Genomic DNA, 20,440 nt, shown 5'->3' with positions numbered 1-20,440 from the left:
AAAGTTCAGGAGAGGTTTTCCCTCTACATAGTACTAGGGTACATAGACCCTGTCCTGAGATATCTGACAAATTCCATTAACTGATTGGAAAACACAGGCCCCTAATTCTGGAGCTGGGTTTCCAAGGCCAGGCACGTAGGAATTAAGTCTCCACGTTATCAAGTCACTTAATTGAAATAAGTACTTAAAACAAAAGAAAAAAAAAAGTAATATATAAATATTGGCACAACGCTTGGTTTTATCTGCTGGAATGGCTCCAGTGCTACATGTTATTTACAAATCAGTATAAATGGTCCAGAGAATTCCTTTGTCTGCTAAGCTGAACAGCAGATAATTGAAGAGTTAAACACTGAGTTCTTTCAGAGGCCTAGGGCTCTCCTCAGGGCCCTCGGGAAGAATACTGATGACATGGTGCTCTGAAGATGACCTGTTCCCTGTTTTTTCTCCCCCACCCCTCTTAGGAAAATCCTCCCTTTCTCTGCTGCTTATGAATTTTGTTTTCCAACCACACCTCTAGCCCTAGGAGAGCTATTACTTGAGCCTTGTGTTTTTCAAACAGTTGATGTACGCGTTATCCAAATTTCTCTAAAAGGAAGGGCTGCTAAAGAGTGGGTCCCAAAGCTGCAGATGAGAGAAAAGAACGTGGTATGAAGGAAAACAAAACAAATCTGCACAGACGCACTCCTAGCAACAACTCTTACAGTGATATAACAGTAAATACTCGCCTTTCTGCCTGAGAAAGTAGACTGTGCAGAAGTTTGTATTTACAAGACCTTTCTTGCAGTCTCTCCTCAGAGATTTAGCATTAAGGTATGAGGAACTAGACCAGAATATAAATGATTTTCCACAACAGGCAAGTGGCTAAAACTGCTCATCTTTACTCACTAAGTTTACATCATGATTCTATACTTTTTGTAACAATGCGATTGACTCCAACTGTATGTTTAACAGCAAAGTCATAAGTGGCTCACAAACATAAAACAAACTGTTTCACCAGGTTTGAGCGAGATGGAATAACCTCCAGAAAGCTAAACCGCATCAGCATTTTTTAACCCTCAGATAAGGCAGCTGCAATGAGATGCAAGAGCAATCTGATCCGACCTTTTCTACCAACAGTTCCAGCAGTGACATACACATTCAGCTAAGCCAAAGATTTAAGCCTAAACAACTACTTCCTTTGGAGTTAAACAGACATACATTGCCTAACCTGAAGATGAACAAAGCAGCTAGTCTGAGGGGAATAGGCAGGATTTTCCAGTGATTTGGAAATGCATGGAGGTGTTTTATCGCTGTTTTTATTCTTGTGTCCAGGTTTACAGTAAATTCAAGGGGACTCTAGGATAGAGGATTGGAAAGAAACTTCCAAGTCAGGGCTACATCACTCATTTTCACCAAGATTGCCTGTGTAGCTCCACGGAAGACGGCTGTGTGAAAAGCAGCGTCCTAGCTTTAGTTCTGCTGTGCTATGAAGGCTCTGCAGGAACTGCAACCACATGCTGAAGGGGATCCTGCGAAAGACAAGAATAGTGAGAAAAGTGGGAGACACCACATGCCTGCGACGAACAGAACTTGGCCAATACCTGGGCCTATGCCAACACTGCCATTTCAGTAGCCCCCTCTCCGGTCAAATGTAGGGTCCTCTGTTCCAGGCAACCAGATTTCACAATCCCGACTCTAAACCGATTAAATAAAGCTATTGCCCTGCTAATTTCCTCTGGGGTCTTTTTTGTTTGTTTGGTTTGGTTTTTTTTTTCTTTTCATTATGGCCAGTGAAGATAATTTATTTTTGAGAGATCACTAGAAAGTTTAAGGGGAGGAAGTAACTCCTCAAGATGATGCAGATCTGGTTATTTCCAGTATTTATCTTATCTGAACCGTGACTCACTATGCAAACTTTCAGTGAAGGAAGTGTCAATTATGCCAATGAGATAGATGAAAGAAAAAAAAACCAAACTCAACAAAAAAAAAACCAAACAACCCAAACCCACACTTCTTGACCATCAAAAAACAAACCCAGGCCTTTAAACTGATATTGGTCTTCACCTCTTTTGCCACTCCTTCCTGCATCAGAGTCCCTACTGATCGGTCATTCTTTATTCTCACCCAGCACCTCAGCTCAGCTTTCAGCACTACTGCAAGTGTCAGAGTAGGCAAATCACCCTGATCACTTTGTCTTACAGAGCGTCAGCTTCTTGTGAGCTCAGTGTCAGGGAGCAGCAGGAGCCAGGCTGCTCCAGAAAGGAGTGGAAAGCTGTGAGCCAGGGTGGGAGAGGTCATGCAGGCTGCAGGGCAGCCACCTTGCCCACCAGTGTCCGGCCCTGGTGCGAGATCCCACAGGGTGCCTGTTTCAGCCTAGGCAAAATAGCTGCAACCACTTGTAAGTGACTATCTCCACACGTTTCCAGAAGTCCTTCACACAGGGTACCAGAAGATGTATTTCAGATATGGGATTCCAGTTGGCCTCTTCTTCTTCTGTTCGTTTTTTGGTTTCCTTATACATATGAACACACTGGTTTGCATAAATAAATGTAGCGACTCGTTGGAAGGATTTCACTATACATTTCATAGAATCACCAGGGTGGTGAATCACCTTCTATGGTGAATCACCCACAGGATCATCTAGTCCAACCATTCCTATTAATCACTAAACCATGCCCCTCAGCACCTCGTCCATCCGTCCCTTAAACACCTCCAGGGAAGGTGACTCAACCACCTCCCTGGGCAGCTTGTTCCAGCACCCAATGACCCTTTCTGTGAAAAATTTTTTCCTAATGTCCAGCCTGAACCTCCCCTGGCGAGCTTGAGGCCATTCCCTCTTGTCCTGTTCCCTGTCACTTGGGACAAGAGGCCAGCACCCTCCTCTCTACAACCTCCTTTCAGGTAGTTGTAGAGAGCAATGAGGTCACCCCTCAGCCTCCTCTTCTCCAGGCTAAACAACCCCAGCTCTCTCAGTCATTCCTCATAAGGCCTGTTCTCCAGCCCCCTCACCAGCTTTGTTGCTCTTCTCTGGACTCGCTCCAGCGCCTCAACATCCTTCTTGTGGTGCGGGGCCCAGAACTGAACACAGGATTCGAGGAGCGGTCTCACCAGTTTTATTCATCTATTTATTCATCCATTTGTTCATTAAATACATAGATGACATTATTCAGACTTGGAGCATACAAAGGAGTATGACTTCTACATTTTGAAAAATCAGTATACTGCCATTTTGTGAGGGAGGGGGGTGGAGGGGAGGGAGCCGGCACTTTCCATGCCTAGAAGAAGCTGGTGCAATCTAATGCTCCCAGTGCGCTCCTCTTATCCTGCAGCGCCCCCTGTGGCCACGCCCCCTCTGCTAACCACGCCCCCCACGCCGTCTCACCTCTCGGAACACGCCCCCCGGGTGGCCCCGCCCACCCCTTCCTTTTGGCGGGAGCCGCGCGGCTGGCGGGAGGGAGTGAGGCGCGATGGCGCCGCCGCGCAAGGGCCTGCGGAGCCCCTACTGCCTCTTCGTGCGCGACCAGCTCCCCGAGCTGCGGCGCCGCGGGCTGCCCGTGGCCTCCGTGGTCGAAGCCATCCCCCACTGCTCCCAGGCGTGGGCGGTGAGGAGAAGGGGCCGCGTCCCGCGGGGGCCGGGGGCAGGAGCTGGGGTTGAGGCAGCTGGGGCAGCGGGGAGGAGGCGTGTGGCACAGCTCTGCTCCAGCCACGCCGTGCTTGTGGGTTTCTGAGCGGCCTTCAGCTGTTTGGGAAGCCAGCACCCGTGGGGTGGATCTGTGTGATGTGCCCGCGCAGGTTGACAGGAGGGGTTAGAAAGTAGGGTGGCCTTTTCTTGGGGGGGGGGACGACCAGTGGGTGGCTCAGCTGCTGTGTGTTTAGTAGCTCCAGCGGGCGCCTGAGTGGCCTCAGCTGGCTGCAGGGAAGCAGCACGCACTGTGATGTCCTCCCCTCGCCTGCCACACTACAATGGGTAACACCGTTCTACACCGGGAAGACAGTGGATCTCTTAGAGTGAGGTGATCCGAGGGCTGGGGCACCTCCCACAGAAGGACAGGCTGAGAGAGTTGGGGTTCTTCAGCCTGGAGAAGAGAGGGCTCCAAGGAGGTCTTAAAGTGACCTTCCAGTGCTTAAAGGGGGGCTCCAGGAAAGCTCGGGAGCAGGTGTTTATCGGGGAGTGCAGGATAGGATGAGGGAGAACGGTTTTAAGCTGAAAGAGGGGATATTTAGATTAGATATTAGGAAGGACTTTTTTTCCTGTGAGGATGGTGTGGCACTGGACCAGTTTGCCCAGAGAAGTCAAGGATGCCCCACCCCTGGAGTGTTTGAGGTCAGGCTGGATGGGGCTTTGAGCAGCCTGATCCAGTGGGAGGTGTCTTTGCCACGGCAGGGGGTGGAACTGTATGAGCTTTAAGGTCTTTTCCAACCCAAACCACTCTTATGACCTTTCGCTGGCAAGATAGTTTCAGAAGGCCTCTCATGCATGATGGGGCAGCACTCCTTGTCTGGAGGTGCTTCAAAGGCATAGGCTTGCTAGATGTTTTGCATCCAATGTTATGGTGTCATTAGGAAGAAAGCTGCTGGAAATGTTTGAGTCAATGTTAGCAGTTGGCAGTTCTTGCCGAGCATTGATAATGTCCTTTGGACACGCACAACTAGTTTATTTACGTGGCGTTTGTTTGTGAGACTACTTGAAGGAAGCAGTAAAAACCTTATTTTAACAATTTGCTTTCCTTCAAGTTGCTGACTCAGGAAGAAAAGACGGCATATGCAGAGAAGGCTCGTAAATGGAAGGAAAAGAAACGCGGTCAGGAAACAGCAAACAAGGTAAATCCTGAGAAAGGGACACCCTTCAGTGTAGCTAAATAAGAGAGGGGAGTAAGTGATGTTGGGGTTTGGTCAGTTGTGATGCTGTGGAATATATGCTCTTCGTAGCCTCTGACCTGAAGGTTATGGCTGCTGTCACAGCCCATACTGTAACGAAGGATACACAGAAAATTGTTCTGGTTTCAATTGAAGATGTATACTGTATACCACTTCTAACTAGTATAAGCTGGTTCCTTTGGGCTCATTTATCAATTAAAATGTAGTTCTCTAACAACTTAGTTTCGCATTTAGCAGTATTTTTGCAGACTAACTTACAATGTTGGGGTTTTTTTTAATTTATAATGCTGTAAATTTGGGTGACTTCTGGTTATAGATTCATGTTGTTTTTTGCTTCTTGGACGTCCTTAATTTAGGTGGTTCTTGTTGACAGCCTGAAACTGCATCTCACGCACAGCTGATAGGGCATTCTCGAGTGGCTGTGTGATTAACCAGGTCAATGAAATGTTGCAACCTACGTACAAAAAGAATAGTTATACCTTGCCATTATTTTTGCATTGGTTTGATTATGGGGCAAATGGTAATGCTGTGGTGGAGGACAAAATTCTACAATGTAGAAGTGAACAGTTATGTTAAGCTGAATGTTGTTGTAGTAAAAAATAGTGCTAAACTGATACTTTCTACTGTTTATGGGCTTGAAAAGGCACGTATGTATGTCCCCTTTTTTTTATTTTTCCTTCTATCTCTCTCTCAGCAGTTCCCTGAAACATAGTTTTCTTCAGAGCTTGTATTCTGTGAGGTGCTTATTTTATTCTGGTCTTGGTTGTCAGTGTAAAAACTCATACATCAAAGCAAAGGCCCTGATTGAGTAAATGGATAGTAATGTATTTACTTATTTGTCCCATGTTACTAGATACTGACTAAACTACAAATCACTGGTGAAGGTAAATTTTAGGAGTTTAAAACACCTGTTGGTAGAGAGAAAGACAGGATGATGGTAGTTTGGAGTTACTGCTAGATGTGGGTTGGTTAGTTTAGACAATCTAAACTAGCAGGAAGATGTTAGGCAGTGTTTTCTGATTATGGGAAACAGCTGCTTAAAATGCCATGAGCATTGTGTTATTTAGCTGGCTAGGGGTATGTGATTAATGAAGATCCATTTTCGTAGATAATGGAGGGCTACATGAAATGACAACTAAGTCATAAATGGAGGCTTCTGTATTTCCTTCCACAAGTAGTAGTGTTTTAGAAGGCTGTAATCAAGGAAAGGAATAATTGCTTTACCAAAATCCAGAACATCATTCTTATTGCCTGTCAATGGAAATGGAGAAGTGCGTGTGTGTGTGATTATATGTGATTTCAATTTATTGATCACACCCCTGTACACAGACATCCACAGATATTGTGTAGTGCATGGGACCGATTCCTCATTTTATTTTAAATAGTTCAAACTGATAATTAACAACCTTTGGCAGTGATGGTCATCTGGAATTAGTGTAGCTGTATGGGGAGGTTAATCCCAAGTTGGGTCTTGAATGATTGAATTCTGTAAGGCTGCCAGGTTTCTCTTCCTGTTCTCTTAAAAGCTTATTGTTCATGCATGGATTTGCAGTGCTTAATGGGCATATGCACCCCCTCTTACTTGCTCTGTGCCAGAGAAGTCTTTTTTGAGACTTTGTTAGCTTTTCATTAATTACATTCCTAGTCAAAGACAACTAATGTATGTGCCAAACTTTTTCATAAAGTTTTGAAATTCCCATTTGAGGAGTTTCTTGCCTGTGATAAGTGGTTGAACCTAACAAAATCTCACTTTTTAAAAAAACTAGATTTTATAAATGTAGCCATAGTTCTTTCCAGTTGTAATGAGTTGACCAAGGTGTTAAGATACCTGTCTCCCTCTCTTTGTTGGAAGAGAAATCTTGCCTTTGTGGTCTGTAAGTACATGTGCATTCATATCTAAACTGCAGGCTTGTTCCACCTGATCGTAACTGTCAGTGGATGTTGTGTGTTGCTTTAGTAGGAGGTGAAGTTCTTTATTGGATCTTAGGATTCTTTGGGTGGTTTTTTGTGTTTTGTTTTGTTTTTTTTTAAACTTTCTCCTCTTTTCCAGACACGTAATCTGGCTCATCCAGTTCCTGCTTGTTTGACAGCAAATATTCCCAGTGATACTTCATTTCTAGATGCTACTGCTATGTCTTGGGAGAATGATCAGGGTATGGTAATACTTAAGCAGTTAATCCTGGTAGATAAAAGCTTGCCCTTTATAGATATTCTTAGTGGTACCTATACAAAAGCTGTTTACATTTACTTAATAGCCATCTCTGTCAATTGTTGCTTTGTTTGAAACTAAGGGTCTACAGCTGCAAAAAGGTCTTTTGTAGTATAGAGGTAATGCCAGTGCAAATGTGTGTAGTTGTTCTCCCCTTTCCCCTCCCCCCAGATAATTGCATATTCTGTTTTTTAGCTTGATTGGAGTATAGCCACTAATGGTTTCTTTACAGTTGCTTCAAGGATTTTAAGAAAAAGGTAGTTTTTCAACCCCTATGTTTGATTGACAAAGCATAACCAAAGTTCAGCATAAAAGAATACTTGTACCAATTTTTAAGGGTGAAAAGTTGTTATACATGAAAGTTCAGAATTCCTGCAATAGTGATGTTAAATAAAATGATGACCTGGCCTCTTTGGGAAAATAATAAAGGAGATATGTACTTTGTCAGTGCTTTTATAATATCCTGGCTTACTTCATTACTCAAAGAACTCTTGAAAACTAAGCCTTTCTTATCTGTGCCCCTTCTTCAAATGGATGTTTTGATGAGAATTGAATAATGAATGCATCTGTAGTCTTTTCCCTGTGAATGTTACATTATCCTGAAAAATGATAAATGGTAGTGCTTACAAAATGAGTCAAGCAGCGGATTAGTATAAGCTGTGTCTGCTGTGTGGTGAAGTTTCAGCTGAAGCCTTTTACCTAACAAGTCTCTTGAACTATTTTCATGTTGTCATGGTTATGGCGGGGCAGGAAAGAGTAGCTCCGTAATAAGTGTAATAGCTGTTAGAGTCCTCCCTGTCCAAGAACGTGGTCCCTTGTCATTGTGATGCGAATTTTATCAGGTTGAACATGGTGGCTTGAGCTGACACAATTGATCTTGAAGCTGAACGAGACGGGTAATGGTAAGGGATAACTGAGATGTTTTATGAATACTGCTCCTTAATATTGCTCAGTGAAAGTCCTGTATGGTTCCTTGTAGCTAGGAGAGGTATCTTTCCTGTGACCCTGTAGCTTGTAGAGATTAAGATTTATGTAAGAGAGCACCAGCTAATGACAACTGCTGTTGAATGCCATAGAACCTGGCATACCACATCCTTTCTGTTTTAAACATCTCTGTTATTTTGTAGAACAGGTAGGATTTTTTGATGAGGGTAGAACTTAAGGATAAGGATTAAATAGCTACCTCAAATGTCAGTGAGAAGGTTATGTGACAATGATGAAGAGAAGGATTAAGGTGTATTGTGAAATATTTTTCATAGTTGGACACTTTAGAATTAGTAATCTATAAGTCTATTTCTTAACACTTGCCTTGTGTATTCTTGCTGCCTTCTTTGGGTGTTCATTTAGTGAAGAAGCAGCAGTCCTTTTAATTAGCAGAATTCTCATTTTCCCTTACCCTGGAAGATCATTACCAGCTCATTTAACTCACTTAAGTTACTGTATTTAGCTTGTGAGGCTGCTTTGCAGTTACTGCTTTTCTTTTCTAACCTTGTTTTACTAAAGTGTGAAGAGACCTATCATAAAAAGGAATAGTTATTCCTGTTGGATTCCAGGTCTCTTAATACTCTTATGGGTTTAGAGTTTCATGGGGGTTTTTATTGCTTTTATTTTGGGTTCTTACTGCCCTGATATGTAGACACAGCAGTATCTGTGAAAGGTACCAGGACTACCAGTATGCCTGATTCTTGCATAACTGTTAGTTACCTTGTCATCTCAGATACAGAGAAAGATCTGTGTGCTTTATTTGGTCATTACCCTGCTTTAGTCCCTTGTATGATGAAGTGCACCGAAGCGTTTGCTGGATGGGGTGAGGCCAGGAGGGTTTTTTGTAACCTCTGGTGGCTCTTCTGAAAACGTGGGGTTTTTTTTCAGCTGTGATCACAGACGTCTTCTACTTCCTGAACATTTACAGCCATGGCAAGCTGCCACCTGTCTGTGAACAACGCTTCCTTCCTTGCGAGATTGGGTGTGTCAAGTATTCCCTACAGGATGGCGTAATGGCTGACTTCCATCACTTTATAGATCCAGGTGAGTCCCAAGATAGGGAGATGAGAAGTTCATCTTGCTTTGGGGTGAGAGGGAAGCTTTCTAGTATCATTTAATACTACCCAGATTACATTTCTGATATTAAGACAGGTTTATTTCTTTGCCTATAAGTGGTTGGACTTCTTAAAATATTGGAGCAGTGCTGACAGGTTCTGAAGAGACGGGCTTAAGTGTCAGAACTGTGTGAAGCTTCAAGGAGGGTGTAATAAATCCAGGAGGACCTTCAGATGTTTCTTTTTATTTCGTTCTGGTGAATGTTTGTCTTGATTAGACTTAAGCACACAATGCTATACAACTTATTTTGGTTTTTAAAAGGCATATCGCTGAAAATAACTTTTTCAAAAACAGTTATGGCATGTGTGCAAGGCCACAAAGGAAGTCAAAACTGTTCCTTTCTGTACATAAAACTATGGCTTATAGTTGAGAATTAAGGATCTGTCATTGTTGGATAGTGATTGTTCTTTTTCTCCCTTCTTCCCTGCTTCTCTTGCAGAAATACCGCCACGAGGTTTTTGGTACCACTGCCAGTCTGCTGGTGAGTATCGGTGGAGAAAAAGATTGCTATGTAAAGGTGTACGGTTTTCCACTCAGCTTCTCTGATCTGTATCCAAATGTTCTCTAAGTCTACAGTTTCTCATCCTGGGAACTTGCCAGATTATGAAGAGGAAGGAATGAGAGCAGCTTTTGTTGCAGTCACATTTTGTATGTCTCTTGTACCCACAAATGGCAGAGCGCTTTACCCAAAATGGTTTTGTCAATGGCAGTTGTCTTTCTGTTTTAATTCGATAGTAACTGCAGCATGTTCTTCTTAAATGGGAAAACTTTGTATAGCTTTAAATGCTTTCGGGCCCACCTGAGCAGAGTATGCTTCCCTTGCTAGTGCTTGCACATATCTTCAGCATGAAGTGGTAATTCTTGATGTGGTAACTCAAAGATACTTAGGGAATGTGATTTAGTGATGGACTTGGCAGCGTTAGGTTTACAGTTGGACTCAGTGATATTAAGAGTCTTTTCTGACCTAACCAATTTGGTGATTCTGTGTTTAAAAGCTGTTGTTTTGCAGCTTTACGTGTATCAGCAAAGTTTAAGTATTTATAGTGGTGTTGTGTCTGGCTTAGCCTGCCTTGTTTCCCTTGTGACTCTTTAGTGTTTATAGATTCCAGTTTGTTTCTATTAGGACACTTCCTCCCCTTGTGTACAGAGGGAGCAAACTTGGCTTATGCTTTCCTATGTCAAAATACTTAGAAAATGGCCTTTTAAAAGGGGTAAGTGTGTGTGTTTGTTCGCAGGCCAGACCCACCGCTCTTCTGCTGACGAAAGTACAGTTTTGATAGCTTAATTACAGACAATGCGAGTAGAGAAGAGGAGGTGTGTGTGTTTGTGTGCATACCTGTATGCATATATATATATATATTTATGCGTGTGTGTATATATATATAAAGATACAAAAGAGGGGAGAATTGTAACAGTTAAGGAAACAGTGCTGCTTTTACCTTGTCTGGTTTGGGTTTGGTTTTTTTTTTATTTCCCACTCCCCATTAGGTGATACCACTCATAAGATCCCTTTATCTGGATTTCATCTTCCCCGTACGAGTTACGCAGTTGTCTTACGGGAGCTTCTTGAGTTTGTCCAGCCATCCAGAGGTGTTCGACCTCGCTTCTGCTGCAGGGTATGTTCACGGTCCAAGAAAGATGTTCTAGGTTAAAACCTATAATTTCACTCCTGTTGGATGACAAAGGAGATGCTTCAGTCTGAAACCTAATCAGAGTGCAAATGCCTGGGAAAATTCACTCTCTTCCAAAGTTTTCCTGTTCCATGGAGGAAGATCTTATTTTCTGCCCTCTTATTTTCAGCCTGCACTTCTGGCACCATTGTGCTGATGATCATTACACTTGGTCTGTAAAATTGCTTTGACTTGTTATGGGCTTTTAAGGTAGAGTTATTGATTGTGCTGAATAACAGTCACATAATCATACTTCTCTAAGGAATTTTTTTGTTTTTATAACTTGGCCTGTGAGAATACTGTACATCTTAATTTCTGTTCAAGTTTCATTTGCCAGTCAGCAAAACAAAATGTTAGGTTTCAGAGGCATTTAAGCTTTTTGACAGCTATGTTAATGTTTTGATCCCATTTGAGTCTAATGTTAATCCTTAAAAAGGTGGGGATGGTCAGGACCTTGGGCTGCATCAGTAAATCCAGGGCTCTGAAGAAATACACATGAAAAAAGTATCTCAGAGCAATTAATACAGATAGCTGTTGTATGAGTTAGCCTGTCCCCAAACATTAGCCCAGAATTTTGCCTAGTGTTTGGCTGGAAAACCTCTGTGGCATTTAGTTTGTCTTTGTGGTAATTTTCAGGAACAGTGTGCATTCATTCCCATAAACATTGAATTTTGTTTTGGAGGCGACTTTTTCAGATATAGTCAGAAGTCTTGCAGGTGTCAGAATTATTTCCTGTACTTCTTCAGTATGACAGAACTTTTCTTTCCTCTAGTCTAATGACAGATTCCGAATTAGCTGGTGTCTCAAACGAATGGCTAGCCTAACAGGTGGGAAATGGATAACTTTTCGCTCCCCTTCTCCTCCCCATCCCCCAGGAAAGAAAGTTTATATAATCCTGGACATGGGTATTTGAAAATCTTTGGGTCTCAAAGACTTCATAAAAGCTGGTACTAGTGGCTAGAACTACTTTGTGTGCTTCTGTCTTTTTTCCCTTCCCATCAATGACAGCAAAACACTAGTGTCCTCAACTAAGCGGCTAAGGAGCACATCCATACAATAACATACACTGTTTCTTGCTCAGCCAGTTCAATGAGTGGGATTACTGGGAAGGTGAGCATACAGTAATGTGGGAAAACTAAGAGCTTTAGAGGAGAGATGGCCTGCAATTGGGATATTTAATAATGGAGATGCAGAAAATTATGGGAATAAAGGACAACCCACTTTGCTGGGTAGCTGGGTTTCATTAGTACCACTGGTGGAATAACTTGTCGCAGTTTACAATAGCTTCAATAGGAGGTTGGGCAGTGAACAGGGACTGACTGAGAAGTGAGCTGAGCAGAATATTCACTGACTCTTGTTCTCCTGACCTGGATTTTGCCTGAGTTATAGGCATTGAGAGCCATCTTGAGCTTCTTGCTGTAGAAGACCTGTTAACAAAACTGTACCAGAAGAAAAATCAAGTGGAGCTATCCAAGACTTGCGTGTGGAGAGAACTGGATGCTTTCCTGTGGGATTTCTCCAGTAACACCAGGTATATTGGTTTCCTCCTTGTGAAAATGTGTATTTGCCTGACGTGTCTTTGTGCCTGACATGCAGCTTGTACGCTGGAAGGCTAGAACGTTCTAGAAGCATTCTAATCTGAAATGCTTCTGGCCATATCATGCGTACAACTGGAAATGAAAAATAATTTCTCAAAAGAATTGCAAAGACAAGTGGCTTTTTAATGCTGAGGCCTAATTTAAAGAAGGGGATAAAAAATGGGAATAAACTGTATTATGAAATTTAACTGGAAATCATAGAAGTGGGAATATTCTGACACTCTTAGAACTGTGGATGGGACCTGGCTGTTGTTAAGCATCAAATACCTCATGCTGCTACTCTGAGGGATGAGGTATGTTTGCCAGTGGTATGAATCAAGTTCTTGAGCATAAGCGTTAACCTAGATTGTGTCTTTTTTTCTTCTGGAATGAATGTTCTTTATAACACATCTGGACTCCTATTTACTTAGGATTTTTCCCTCTTATTTGTTTTTCCTGTGTCTTGCACAAATAAGTGGTTTCTGGCTTTGCACAAAAAAGTGGTATGTAGCTTGTGGTGTTACAGGGCAATATTTAGTGGTGACGCAGTTAACTTGGAAGTATACTTTAACTTTTCTTCTGCTGCTGTTCTAAGAAAGAACCAATAATTTAATCTTAAACTGGAGTAGACTTAGTTATTTTACAAAAGAGAGACTTCTTCTAAGTCTGCTTACAGTGTGAAGATCCATTGGAATAATCAGTATCACTTTATCTTTTTATACATAGGTAGTTCTTCTGCTTCCATGAGTATCTTCACACTAGAGGGAGACCTTAATGAGAGTGGAAAAATGTACTTTAGAACACACGATTGGAAAGGAAAGTGGGGATGTTTATACAAAGAGGAACTATTTCACATTAATGGGAAACTTCAAATTCTTGTATCAAAATTACATTTATCTCTTGGGAGTCTCTTTTCTCCCTTCCCCCCACATCAGCATGCAGCAGGTTGCCTATTCAGAATGCCTTTTAACTCTGCATCAGCCACTTGGAGCTTAGTTATTGAATGCCAGTCCTCTGAAATTTTAAAGGCACTAAGTGGTCCTGGATGCAAAAATATAACATCTTTGAAGTTTGTTCCTGTACCTTTCTACCAAACTAACTATTTGTGTTGGTTAAAGATGTCTAAATGCTTCTGAAATAAGTCTGAACTTCATTTCATGTAGGTGCAAGTGGCATGAAGAGAATGACATAGTGTACTGTGCTTTGGCATCCTGTAAGAAAATGGCGTGAGTATTGCTAAGGAGTTATCTCCAGTGTGATGACAATTTGTTTTCTTATAGTTGCACATTTTTTACTTTGACTTCTCTGACTGCCTGGAACACTGCTGTTCTAGATCTTGTTTTATTTATTTCCTGTAGCCCCAAGATTTTGTTCTGCTTGTAATTTCTGTTTGTTGTTTGTATGGCTTAGCAGTATGCTGTAAGTCTTAGCACTTAGATCTACGTAATCTCTGTGATAATCATGTCCATCAGTCTGTAGTGATCCTTCCCCTGTCTCCAGCTACTGTTTGAGAGTTGAGAGAAGTGTTAATTACGTTAGAATTGACGGCTTTTCTTCAGAGGTTTGGTATACCTGTATTTGGTGAGAAATTCTGAGTATATTCTAGTATATCTCTACTTTGGAAACTTTTGTACTACCTTATGTATAGTGTAGATACATTAGATTCTGTAGTCTTTTTGGTGTGGGGAAAGGGAAAGTAAATACTTGGGAAACAAGAAAATGCCATTTAAGATTTCAGTCAGTAGTAGTGGTATTTTGAGAGAGATAATGAGTAGTCTTTAATTCAGAATACTCATCATGTATGGCTACACCTTGCAAAAAACGTGTTGCTTTTCACACTTCTCAGTGGCTGCACTTGGTAGTGTAGGGAAGCAGTTGTTTTAATTTCATTTGCAGTTGTAGGATAGGCTGGTGGTCTTGGAAGGATTCAGGGTAACTATTTTACTGCTGCCGTAATGTCCTTCTGCCCTCTGCCATCTGCACCTTGTGCCTCAGTCTGTGGTTGCTGTTGTTTGCCAGTTGAAGAACTAAAAATGCTGTGTTTCTGTACTTAAGCATTATGGTCCTCTTAGCCAAATTTTTCTTGTTTTCTTTTTTTTGTTGTTTCCTCTCTCGGTCAAGTTACTGCATCAGTAAATCTTTAGCAAGTGTGTATGGAGTGCCTCTGACAGCAGCTCACCTCCCTCTTCAAGACTCTGATTGTGATGGAAGCATGCTTACCAGGATGGCTCTACTGGATACTGGACATCTTCAGGTCACATTCTTTAAACAAGTATCCTGTTTTATTTCTAGTTAGCTCCAGTGCTCAAACCTGCAAGTTTCAGGTTGGGCATCTTCTTTTGAATGCTAGCTTTCGTGATTTATGTTGGGTAGACTGATGAAAGAAAAATAATCTGGCTGGGTTATTTCATGTGGATTTTTCACCATGTTTCATAGTTTTCATGGATAACTGTGTATGCTGCATTTTAGAAGACACGTATGTTACTTTGCTTATTTCTTCATACAGAAAATGAAGGCTGAGGGTTTTGGATGTAACAAGCATTTCACTTCTCTAAGTCAGGATCAAGAGCTTGTCCCTTCTAATTGTGAGTTTGAAACTTTCACATTTGTAAGGGGAAAGGTATTTAAACTTAAGCGAGTTAGTTATTGCTTTTTCAGATTTCTGGGCTCAGATGTTACGTGTCCGTGGTGTAATGCTTAAACAGCTCTACGTGAGCTACCCTTATCCCTGCATGCAGATTTTGCCGAATTTCTGAAGATGTATAAGCATAAAGAGCTGCCCTATTCCTACTGGATACAATCTTATGGTCAGGAAGGTCTCAAAATTTAGTTTTTCATATGAATATTGCTCTCTGATTTATACCCTTGTATTTTTATGCTGCATGAAGTCTGCTCCCATATGTTGAGGTGCTTTTTGAGGCAAGGCCATCTTTAAAATACTCTCCTTGCTCTTAAGTCATTATATGTGCAGACTCGGCTTGTACTTGTTGCACATGTTCTATTAGAACTCAGTTTATAAAGACTGCTCATTTTAAAGTTGTGTTTTCAGAGACAATTTTTTTTAATAGAAGGCATGTGAGTGCATTTCATCTGGGCAGTTCACCGGTAACCATGAGGAAGAGTCAAGTTTGCAAGACAAGTAACTAGGAGTTCTGAGTTTGCAGCTTATTTTCTTGCATATAAAGTACACGCTGAATTAAACTCCGAAACTGTTCCAATTGTAAATCATGAGATCTTATGGTCTTGGTGTTTATAAAGGAGACAACCCCTGTGACTTCTTATTAGAACTAGGTTCAGCACTACAGTGTATGGGGAACACATTCATTCATTTATGCAAACTTTAAAGGCTCATTTGATTTGCAATTACATTTAATTTAACAGGTAATCCTCCAGGTGGTGTGAAGACTTCTCTCATGAAACAACTACCGTGCAAGGAAGAGGAATTCTGTTGCTGAGAAGTGGATGTGCTTTATCAGAGTCAGTAATAGAAAATCTTTTTTTACATCCAGGACAGCTGTCAATTCTGATTTTTTTTTTTTCCCTTGTTTCCCAAAGATAACCAGCAGTTTCTCCAGACAGGAGTTTTTCATTTTATGTGCAACCCTTGACTGTTCAAGCTTTTGTTAGAAGGATAAAACTATTGACTGGATTTAAAGACAACAAAAATCTTGTTTATTATCTACAGGAGGACTTATTTTGAAGGGCCCTGACTGTTGCATTGTCCTTTAAAAAATACGTGCCATATTAGTTCTGTTTCTTAATGGACAGAGTTGAAATTCCAGAGATTAATTAGTCAATACAATTTGATTAGAATAATTCTTTAGTGGCCAGTGTGGCTTTAAGCAACTGTTTTATTTCTTCTTTAATAACCTCCTTCCCTTCTTCTGCATGTGGAAGATAGAGGAAAGACTGTTGTACACTAAATTCTAAAAAGTATGAAGGTCTGCACAAGAGGAATTAAAAGTGTAACAGTCTCGAATGTAATAATCTGCCAGTTCTAGCCATGAAGAAGTTGAATTTTTTAAGGCAAAAAACAAGACTTTCTATAAAAATGTCTTGGAAGAAATGTGGTAGCAAATATATCCGTTTATTAATGTTATTTTAGAGGCTATTTACATCAGGAACAAGTACAACATAGTTGTTTGTGTTTTTTGCTGGTTTTTTACCCTTTGTATCAGTTCTTTGCTCAAAAAAAGCACATCCCTCAAACCTACAGAATGAAAAGGAGTGTAGGTGTTAAGTGTTTTGTTTTGTGGTTTTGTTTTTTTTTTTGAGAGGAATATTGAATCTGAACTGATACATTAATCTGCAGATGTAATTTCACAAGTTTAGTCAGGCTGGATAGATACCAGTCACGTAAAAACTGGGGGACTGACGTATTGCTAGGAAGTTAGGTGTTTCATTTTGTGGAGATGCAAGTCTTGGACTAGTCTCCAAAATGTTGTCTGTTGTGTGAACCTCATCCTTAGTCCATTTGTCCTTAGGCAACTCATTCTCAGAACTAAGAGCTTGGTTTGGGTTTTTTTTTTGAGTTGCTTCTGCATTTTGTTCCAACTGAGGTCCAGTTGTGAAGTACTATCTCCATAGCAACTAGCTGTGAAAAGATCTTTATTTTGTTCCTCGTAAGGACTGAAACGCAAAATTATGTAGTTTGTTCTTTTGCATAATGGAAAGGGGAGGGAGGGGCACCTGAACAGACCCTCCCAACCAAAGTAAGAGATCAGCACATTCATGGATAAACTTGAGCACACTGATCAGGATGTCAAAAAAGGCCCAACTGCTGGTTTAGTTGGAAATCCGTATGGTTGCTTGCACTGTACCTGATACAGCTGAGGCCCTTCTTCCAATATTGCAGGGTCACTGAACCATTTTGCTGCCTCTTGCCTAACAGTTTGCCTGTGTTGTTGAACTTTATTGAATGATTCTGTATTTCCTTCCTTTGAGGCTGTTGTTCTACCTTAAAACTTCACCAGATAGTGGACAATAAACATCTAAGACTGAGATTTACTAATGAAGCATCTGGGAATGTTGTAACAGAGTGAGAGTGTCTGTTTAGTAGTGGTAAAGGCTTCTCTGCATTGCAATAGAGTTGTTTGAGTTTAAAGTTTCTTGACTGACAGCCAATGCTGCATTGAAATTTGAAAATGTACAGAACTATCATCTTTGAACTATTTTCAGAGACCAGTGTTGCAATACAAGTTAGATGTTTTGGCTCTTATGAAGAAGAGAATTCATTATTATTAAAGTATTTACTCAGTATGAGTGTAAGTACAAGTACACAAATCTGAGAGCGTTTGTTATTATGCTTTAGCTGTTCCAGATCTTCAAGACTGAGATAAAGAAGGAAATGGAAGGAATACAGAGTCAGGGTTCTGTAGCAGGTCTGCACCTTATCACCTGTAATCTTAAATTGTATTTAAGCTGTAGAAGACCTACTTATGTGCCGTAGGCAGTGGGCTATTAACTAAGGCAGTAACTGTCTTTCTTACTGTAATAACCAACAACCTGTGGTGGGTTTTGTAGTGACAACTGTAAGGGCTGTATGATGAGCCCTCAATGTAGCCCATTTAATACAAATATTCTGCATATGTTGGGGGGATCCCTAACAGCAGTTGGAGGGTGACAGATGACTCTTTTATTTTGGAGCTCTGCTTCCCTGGGTGTTTTGCAATTTGAAACCCTGTTTGTTTGGCTTCTTGAAAAATAAATTCCACTTAATAAGCACAATACAGTAGTGCTTTTCTTCTTTAAGGGAAACGTAAAGAGGAGGGAAAGATGATGACTTGGCATAATTCTTAAGTCCAAGGAATCGTACTGGTAAGGCAAAAACTGTGGGTCTAAATCTGAATAAAATTCTCCCCACCTGCATGACAATTCTCAAAGGGAAAGAAAACCAAATAAAGGCAGAATGGGTCTTGAGCAGAGTTGAAGTGATGCAGCCTGAGAGCTCTAAACATACACTTTCCGCATGGTAAAAAGTAACGGTAACTTAATGCCCTCTGCATATCTGTGTGTAAGTACCATACAGACAGAGTTATTTTTGTAGAGGAGATGTCTAACACATCCTGTCAGACCTCATTTTCTGTTCTGTTGCTGTAGATTACTCAGTCCTGTGACAGCAATGAGTAAAACTTGTCCTGGTTTTGCTTACGTGTTAGAAAGTTAATAGGTACCTTTGTTCTTGTTGTACGAGTAAGTAGACCAATAGTTGAAATGTGTTACTGCTCTCTCTAAAGGTTTTGGCTAGGAGAACAGTTTGAGGGTCATGAAAACGCAGTGAACTGCGGTGATGGCTTTGATATAGTCTGACATCAGTGTATTAACCTGTAATCACATTCTTTTACGTTCTATTCAAAGAGTATGTAACTGATACTGAAAAATAAAGCACGTTCATGTAGAATGCACAGCAGTTACTAATTCTGTGTAGTAGATACTGTGAATTTGACTGACTTGGCATTCATCTCTGGCTTGTCCACTCTCACCTAAGTTTCTGCAATTTATTGAAATGAATGTGGAAGAAATTCCTGTGACCACTGTCTCAGCTTCAGCTAAGAATATTCTCACCAGTACCTTGTTATTCTGATTTAGCAGAGATGTTCTCTTAAGTATATACAAATACACTGCAGATACAGCAATACCTTTTTATACCTGCTTGTCTTACAGGCAAAGATCAAAGCAAAGAAGGCGTTCAGTCCTTGAATATCCTTGTCCATTCTGACCAGGTCCCCATTCCAATTCATAGAATCATAGAACAACCAGGTTGGAAGGGACCTGTTGGATCATCGAGTCCAACCATTCCTATCAATCACTAAACCATGCCCCTCAGCACCTCGTCCACCTGTGCCTTAAACACCTCCAGGGAAGGTGAATCAACCACCTCCCAGGGCAGCCTCTGCCAGTGCCCAATGACCCTTTCTGTGAAGAATTTTTTCCTAATGTCCAGCCTAAACCTCCCCTGGCGGAGCTTGAGGCCATTCCCTCTTGTCCTGTCCCCTGTCACTTGGGAGAAGAGGCCAGCACCCTCCTCTCCACAACCTCCTTTCAGGTAGTTGTAGAGAGCAATGAGGTCTCCCCTCAGCCTCCTCTCCTCCAGGCTAAACAACCCCAGCTCTCTCAGTCGTTCCTCATAAGGCCTGTTCTCCAGCCCCTTCTCCAGCTTTGTTGCTCTTCTCTGGACTCGCTCCAGAGCCTCAACATCCTTCTTGTGGTGAGGGGCCCAGAACTGAACACAGTATTCGAGGAGCGGTCTCACCAGTGCCGAGTACAGAGGGAGGATAACCTCCCTGGACCTGCTGGTCACACCATTTCTGATACAAGCCAAGATGCCATTGGCCTTCTTGGCCACCTGGGCACACTGCTGGCTCATGTTCAGTCGCTGTCAACCAACACCCCCAGGTCCCTCTCCTCCAGGCAGCTTTCTAGACAGACTTCTCCTAGTCTGTAGCACTGCACAGGGTTGTTGTGCCCCAAGTGCAGGACCCGGCATTTGGCCTTGTTAAACCTCATGCCATTGGACTCAGCCCAGCGGTCCAGCCTGTTCAGATCCCTTTGCAGAGCCTCCCGACCCTCCAGCAGATCCACACTTCCACCCAGCTTAGTGTCGTCCGCAAGCTTGCTAAGGGTGCACTCAATGCCTTCATCCAGGTCATTGATGAAGACATTGAACAGGGCTGGACCCAGCACTGAGCCCTGGGGAACCCCACTTGTCACTGGCCTCCAGCTGGATTTCACACCATTTCCCACCACTCTCTGGGCCCGGCCATCCAACCAGTTTTCCACCCAGGAGAGTGTGCGCCTGTCCAGGCCAGAGGCTGACAGTTTCTCAAGCAGAACGCTGTGAGAAACTGTGTCAAAGGCTTTGCTGAAGTCCAGGCAGACCACATCCACAGCCTTTCCCTCATCCAGCAGCCGAGTCACTTTGTCATAGAAGGCGATCAGGTTAGTTTGGCAAGACCTGCCTTTTGTGAACCCATGTTGACTGGGCCTGATCACCCGGTTCTCTTGCATGTGCTTCATGATAGCACTCA

General features: G+C 42.0%; 1 protein-coding gene across 1 annotated transcript; it reads left to right on the top strand.

Moving 5' to 3' along the window:
• The first annotated feature begins 3,446 nt into the window (after nucleotides 1–3,446).
• Nucleotides 3,447–16,521, top strand: MAEL (maelstrom spermatogenic transposon silencer). The gene is given in 13 exon segments (XM_069849921.1): nucleotides 3,447–3,581; nucleotides 4,714–4,800; nucleotides 6,908–7,010; nucleotides 8,939–9,094; nucleotides 9,606–9,647; nucleotides 10,655–10,782; nucleotides 11,609–11,663; nucleotides 12,226–12,367; nucleotides 13,577–13,639; nucleotides 14,535–14,667; nucleotides 14,920–14,998; nucleotides 15,795–15,827; nucleotides 15,830–16,521. Coding segments are annotated over 13 exon segments (1,299 nt in total). The 3' UTR covers nucleotides 15,973–16,521.
• The last annotated feature ends 3,919 nt before the right edge of the window (nucleotides 16,522–20,440 follow it).

This window comes from Phaenicophaeus curvirostris, chromosome 1 (genome assembly GCF_032191515.1).
Source record: "Phaenicophaeus curvirostris isolate KB17595 chromosome 1, BPBGC_Pcur_1.0, whole genome shotgun sequence".
In the NCBI taxonomy this organism is placed as follows: domain Eukaryota; kingdom Metazoa; phylum Chordata; class Aves; order Cuculiformes; family Cuculidae; genus Phaenicophaeus; species Phaenicophaeus curvirostris.
The sequence above is the reverse complement of the archived record's forward strand: the minus strand, read 5'-3'. Positions and strand labels throughout refer to the sequence as shown.